The 7424-nt window shown below is 43.0% G+C and overlaps 1 protein-coding gene across 1 annotated transcript; it reads left to right on the forward strand.

The window, feature by feature from the left end:
- The first annotated feature begins 873 nt into the window (after nt 1–873).
- On the forward strand, nt 874–3606 carry LOC117457660 (alpha-(1,3)-fucosyltransferase 4-like). Its single transcript, XM_034097852.1, has one exon. The coding sequence runs from the start codon at nt 1138–1140 to the stop codon at nt 2290–2292; it is 1155 nt and encodes a 384-aa protein (XP_033953743.1). The 5' UTR covers nt 874–1137; the 3' UTR covers nt 2293–3606.
- Nucleotides 3607–7424: the final 3818 nt, after the last annotated feature.

Here is a 7424-nt window from a genome sequence, read left to right on the forward strand (position 1 = left end):
CTAATAAATAAATCATTCAAGACAAACGTTTTTAAAGCCTTGCTGCTGCCTGCCTAATTTTGAGATGAAATGTTTATTCATTGGCCGAATTACTCATGCTTGTTTTGAGAAAATCCTAATGTCACTATACAACACAGGCTGCACAGGACGCTTCTCTTTGGGCTTGTGTAGGGAGACACCTAGTGGGGAATGTGTAGCGTTTAAGGGGATTCATAGAAGATTCAGTGTCCTCTAACATTGTTAGACATCTTGAGTACAGAAATATTCAGCAGTGTATACCCATAAAATCTGAGGTATAATTTGTTGATTAGTTTAACAAAAGAGTGTTAAATCTGATTTGACCCCTTACCTCAAATAATATGCTTTTGAACAAACAGAGATTTACAAGTACTGGTATAGTAAATTACTTATACTCAAGTAGGCTACTGTACTTAATTACAATTTTGAGAGACATGTACTTTACTTAAGTATTCAAATAGTTTGCTACTTTGTACTTCAGAGGTACATTTTGCTCCACTACATCAATTTCATATATTTTGTTCTTTAGATTAATGCTAAACAATGCAAAGCTGCACCTTTACCAGCTTTGATAGGCATATTAATGCATCAATAATTAGAATCAAAACATAATATATTATTCTAAAATGGGCAAAAAAAAGAGTAACATTTTGCTTCTATATGCCTCTGTTTACAAGCTAAAATATTCCTTGTAGGCTATGCCCTTTGCTTACTTCATAGGACAAGTGTTTACCCAACCTGAAAGTGCCTGGGAGGCCAACCAAGCGTCAACAGGTCGCACAAAAGCCCCATTCACCGGTAACTGAACCCCAGACTAACGCTGCCACGTCGAAATGTTTCAACATAGAGCACTGGTCCAAATGTTTTACTCGGTTTTGTCCAGTGAAGAGGACAGATCGGGCAATAAACGACAATGCAGGGAGAAGCTTGTGTAAACTCCGTAATCTGACCTCATGTTAAGTTCTTATCTCGAGACAATGACTTTTATCCGACTTAAAGGTGTGCCGACTTAAAGGTGTGCCATCATACAGCTTTTATTACAGTCGTCAGGCCACATTTCCTGCGATATTGCACTACGTGTTGTGAGAGATTTTTGATGGGAACTGTAAATTGAAGTCGATGGGAGCTGGGGCTGACTGGAGAGCAGCTCCCCGGGAAGACAGGCGCTCAGGTTTGTCCCAGCAGCGGAAATGTGTTGGACCAGTTCTCAGAAATACCTGCTTCTCGGTGTGTGTGGCCACCGCGGGTTTTGTGCTTCTCTTGGGGGTCAGTCTGCTGTACTTACCGGACCCGTACAAGCCGGAACAGTTTGTCCCCGAGGAGAAACACGCGGTAACGCTCCTGATATGGACGCACCCGTTTGGACGGAACCGGAAACTTCCGAACTGCTCTGCTCTTTATCAGATCGGCGGGTGCACGCTCACAGACGACGTGCATGTATACCCGCAGGCTGACGCGGTGGTCATCCATCACCGGGATGTTGCAACCGGCACCGCTGATCTGCCACCGGAACCGCGGCCACTGGAACAAAAGTGGGTATGGATGAACTACGAGTCCCCCTCGCACACCTCCGGGCTGTGGCGCTTTGAGGGCGTTTACAACCTCACCATGACTTACCGGACAGACTCAGACATCTTCCTGCCGTACGGGTATCTACTCCCCCGGGGGAGAAAAACCGAGGGTCTCAAAGACCGGTTTGCGCACCCGCTCCTCGCCCCCTCGCGCTCACACCTCCTCCGGCCCCGCCTCGTGGCCTGGGTCGTCAGCAACTGGTCTGAGTCCCATGCGCGCGTGGCCCTCTACCATCAGCTCCGCCGCTACATCCGGGTGGATGTGTTCGGGCGAGCTGGCCGGCCTTTACCGGAGGACAGCGGCGGCAGCGTGGTGCGGCTGGTCGGTCGGTACCAGTTCTACCTGGCGCTGGAGAACTCGCAGCACACCGACTACATCACAGAGAAGCTGTGGAACGCGGTGCGGGCCGGTGCCGTCCCGGTGGTGCTGGGTCCGTCCCGGCAGAACTATGAGCGCTTTCTGCCCCCCGAGGCCTTCATTCACGTGGACGACTTCCCCACAGTGCGCGGGCTGGCCCGGTACCTGCTGATGCTGAGGCGGAATCCGGCCCGGCTGAGGCGGCACCTGGACTGGAGAGGGGACTATAGCCTGCACCAGCCCGCCTTCTGGGCCGAACACTACTGCACTGTCTGCAGGGCGGTGAGGAGGACCAGAGGCAGGGCAGACTCGGTCCAAGACCTGACACGATGGTTCCACTCGTGACACTCATGAGAGACTCTGAAACAGTGGGATTCACTGCCCACCTGTAGCTGTCAAAGTTTACAACATGCCTGTATTTATCAGCAACCATTATTGTTTGGGAAACTATTTATTTTAACTTTTTGAATGATTGTCTTTCTTGATAGGGATGATGCAATTTAACACAATTCAATTAAAGAGTTTTACACTGATTTTCCGCACAGAGAATGTATAGCTATTGCTTTTTTTTATTGCTATTTTCCACTTGTCTCATGGGTTTTTACTCGCACATTGTATAGTTAAATATAGGCAACAGCTTTCACTTTCAATCATAACACTAAAATGCAGTTATGTTGTATAATGATGCATAGTGTTTGACAGATTTTGAGAAGCTGGTTTATCACAGTAAATCATGTTATGTCATTAGTTATATGGTGCTACAAGACTGACTAATAATAAGGTGATACAATTTACTTATGCAATTTGTCAATCTTGGCACGAAGTATGCAGAATTGCAATGGAAATCAGGGCCTGAATGGTTGAATGAAACACATTGTCTTAAAAGTAGTCATACATAATATCAAGAAAATATAATTTCATATTATAAAATCAAGTATGTTCAACGAGTGTATGATTGAGATAATGAATGTTTTCAGGGTGTGAGTGTTTGATTCAGTGAGGCATTATTGAGCCAATCTCCAAAGTACATTATGAGGGGTTAGCACAAAGCCATGTTAATCATCTTGGATCTGCTTTGCTATTAGCTTATCACCATACATGGTCGATGCCTGTGCCAAGCATCCCTAAAATAGCATTCTGTTTCTGCACATCATTGACCGCTTCATTGCAGCGCTGGACTGAATGACCTTATTAAAGGTGTTGACAGTATAAATGCAGCTGTGTCTTTGTTGTGGCATACAGGTGCTGGATCATACTGTGCTTATTCCAGCTTGTGAAGGGCTAATTACATGGGTGGAATAAGGTCTTGAAAATATATGAAATGCAAGTCTCCTTTAATAATAATCCAAGTACCTACCTACTGCTGACAATGAACCTGATGAAGATCTGCATGAGTCACAACACATTGCTTATTTTATATACACACTGCAATGTAAACAAAAAAAAGACATTTTAATACTGCATAAACCCTGAAATATGCCTTGGATCTTTTTTAAGGAGATTTTTTATATGTGTTATATACTGTAGACCCTAAAGGTGTTGTTAGACCCCAAACCTTTTTTTCAGTGCTGTTCATGCCTCTTGTAGACTTGTTAGAGAGAAAGACAGCTGTACTAACACACATCCTCTACTGTTTCATTAAACGTTTCTATTTACACAGCCATGCTCATTTTGCTGATGTTTGTTCTATCCTTTATATATTGTCATATCTTAGGCTACAGCAATAGGGCAGGAAAACCTTGTAACAATGAGAAAAGGAAGGAAGAAAACATGCGCTTTATGAGTCACTTGATGAAGGATTCAGAAGCTGTGATGTGGATCATTTAAATGTACACCTCTGAGTTAGTGCCCTGACACAGAATTAACACTTTAGCCTGTCAAATGAGACATTTCCTGCAGGCACAAGGGCAGCGAACACTGCTGCTCCTCATAATGAGCTGATGCCTCAACAGCTGTTGAAACCGCTGACGTCTATCAGCAATAATGCTTTCAGACGGCCAGAACAGACAGACCCCTCATCCCTGTCATAATCCTATTCATGTACACGAGGGAGTTATAGGCATATCTATACTGGGAGTTAAATCACACTTTACGCTTTCAAAATAGATCCACGACATGTCTCGAAGGTTGTTTTACTTGTCCTTATTTAAGGAGTCAGGCCTTTAGATTGAATCATGTTAGGCATTGCGTCTGTTGTCTGGACAGAAATGGGAGCTCCAGTTGTTGTTCCTCAAGCGCTCATCTGTACACATTAAAGAAAACAAGGAGAAATCACATCATGGTTAAGAGGCTGTGCACTTACCCTCATTGACTGCCATTAACTATTGCATGCCATCGTAATACAATGGCATATTAATGTTACGTAACGTTGAGCAAGGTGAGATGATGGGTGCTTGTTCAGGACTGCTCAACTTGGCTGTATTCCTTTAACATTTTGGACAAAGGTCAAAGTTCAGCGAGTACCGAGGTTGTGTTGTGATGCAAGTGTGCTTTTTATTTCTTTATCTTTGGATTTGGAGTTTGGGATTGTTATTTTTCTTTACAGAAATACTTGTGTATTTTCAAGTGTGCATGAACACATCATGGAAATCTATTCTAAGTAGTTACATTTAATACATTTTTTCTTGAATACTATACAATTGGTAGTTCACTTTGACTCGGAATCTAAATGAATATTTAAAATGTGTTTTTAGTTTGGTTAGAGCAAAATTGATCATTTATTCATGCTTAGTTCTAGTCATGTTTAAAGTCAAGCATTGCTTCAAGGTCTCCCAAAGGACTCGTCTTGGATTGAAGGAATTGGTGCATGAAAACCGACACATACAGTATCATAATGTTATTTCAGCTATAGCGTTTGTATTAAAGTAGAAACTTGGCAATTCAACTAAGAACAGTCATTAATGACACATAAAATCACTTGAACATAAATCAGTGCAGTGTGCAATATTTCTGCACAGAAGAAGTGTGTGTTGCTCTTCTGTCTCCACCTAAACAACATAAATTACGTTGTGGCTAAAGATGCCCCTCACAGGAATTAATCAGTCAGGCCACTGTCAATTACGATATAACTACATCAAATAAAATCAGGATGCAGATTGTCATGGTCAGTAAAATACAGATCACATTGAATTCAAAGTCAAAGAGATAGGAACAGTTATTTATCTTTCCTGTTTCTCTCCTGCAGGATAACATATCACCCCGTGTCATAGGATGACAAGTTTACAGAAGATGAGGTGAGTTGTTGCTTGGCAACATGGTGAAATATTGGATTTATCAATGTTAGAGGGTGATTCAAAGGTTCCTGCGGTGGCGATTGCATTGAACAAGTTGATGGTGAGCACTGATGAATACCCAGAATCTGAAGCAATTTAATTTGATTTAAAGCCATTAACTACCAGCTACAGCTTATTACAAATATCCTTCTCAGCTCTTGTCCAGACCCCCTCCTCAGTAACAGTGCCATTCATAACCTACATGGCCCCTGGCGAAAGACACAGTAATCTCATTTGTACAGCAACAGATGTTTCTCTTAAAAACATCAGTTGACTGGGGAGTGAAAAGTCTGCCTCTCATTCTCTCATGGGATCAAAGAGACCAGTCTAATCGCTATGAAATCAGTCACATTTGTACTGGTTTGAAGAGACATATTGACTTCCCCGCTCTGCACATCAAAAGGCCACACAGAGGGAAGGTGAAAGAGAGAGGAAAATGCATATGAAACAACAAACCCCCAGACAAATAAACAGCGCAGTGTTCCCATGGCAGCGCGGTGCAGTAATCTGACGGCTGGTTTCCCATGGCTGTGTCTCACTGCCCCATAGACCTCCACTCTGTCTCACTGATGGCTCCTGTGATTGCAATCATCCATCTTACTGTCAGAGGCAAAAAAAGGGGGCAAGAAAGGGTAAATCACACACACCATCTCTCTCTCACTCCCTCGTGCCCAGCAAACAAGCCACCCCACTGTGAGCAGAGCCAACACTTGTACCGTGTGTGTTTGTATGTATGCCTCTGTGTGTGTGTGTACTCATGGTTATACCATCTACAGAGAGAACATGTGTGTGGGTGTGCATCTTTGGTTGTCTGTGCCTTCCCATTATACTGCATGATCAGTCACTGGAGTGTACACGGGGGAGCGGTGGACATGTCTGATCTTGCAGCTGATCAAAAGCACCAGAGACTTGTTCCCTTGTGGCCGTGCAAGCGGGCCTCATATCAACATGTCTCTGTTCAGTAGACAGGAAAAACAAGAGAAGAGAGACAGACAGAGGAGGAGGAGGGGGAACATCAGGAGGAAGACAGAAACAGGCAGGCAAAGCACAGATGAAAGGGTGCATTAAGAGGCCAGTGGAATATATGACAATGATACATAACCGCACTTATCTCCCCGTTCTGATGAGCTAATTGAAATGGCAAAAGCCAGCTCTGTATTTGTCTGTAGACGTAATAGCATGTGTGATCTCTTTATCTGCCAACCTGACAGCTCTTATCATCACAGAGCTGAAGATAAAAAAAGAAAAGTGCAAAATACCTGGTTGATTGCAGTAGAATCAGATGTTTTAAACTTCCCTCTGGATGTCCCTGGTAGCCCTAACTACATGATCACCCACGCAGAGGACAAAGAGCAGGAGAAGAGACAGAAGGATGAAAGAGGAGGAAGAGGAGGAGCAGCAGCGAGGCTTCTGCCTGTAAACAGTCTCGCCACGCTGTGAGGTTGCGGTGCAGTGTGTGTGTTAATGTAATTATGTGCAATAAAGTGGTGACTCTAGAAAATGAATCCCTTTGTTGTTGTGACTTTAATCTTTCTTCTATAATGAACACAGATCTGCTGAGCATGGTCTCTTGCAAATTAAACAACAAAGCACACCTGAACATTGTTTATGATAATGAAACACGCCCCAGACACAACAGTCTCAAAGACAGTAGACTTAAAAAATGCTTACAAAATATAAGTTATCGAAAACAACACAGACAGCTCCATCCTATTTCTGTTAATGACAGTTAAACGTAAAGTACAACCTTTTGTTTTACTTTCTTGCTGAGAGTAGGCGGAACATGGAAACCACTCTCATGTCTGTATGGTAAAAGAACCAGTTTGTGATCTAAGCTTGGCATAGAGAGTATACAGCTAGCCTGACTCGGTCTAAGCCAATCAAAAACCTCCTGTTTGGAGGGGGTTTCACCACTGATAAACATGTCACTTTGGATAAACATCTTACATTTGCTTCTTCTGTTGTGTGACACAGTTTTCGCAGTTTATCAAGAAGTAAATGAACATGGGGTTTAAAGCTCCTTTAAAACGAGCTAAATATAGTTTAGGATTGGATTTTATGTGGCTGGTTATAGAGCCATTTTCACATTCTTTTCAGGTGGGAGATATTGTTGCTTTCAGAAATGTCCCAAATCTTCAAATTTGTTTTTTTCCTACTCGGCTGCTCATAATTTCAGATAGGCTATCCCTTTCCTCATGTTATCAG

This window comes from Pseudochaenichthys georgianus, chromosome 13 (assembly GCF_902827115.2).
Source record: "Pseudochaenichthys georgianus chromosome 13, fPseGeo1.2, whole genome shotgun sequence".
NCBI classification, from domain to species: Eukaryota; Metazoa; Chordata; class Actinopteri; order Perciformes; family Channichthyidae; genus Pseudochaenichthys; species Pseudochaenichthys georgianus.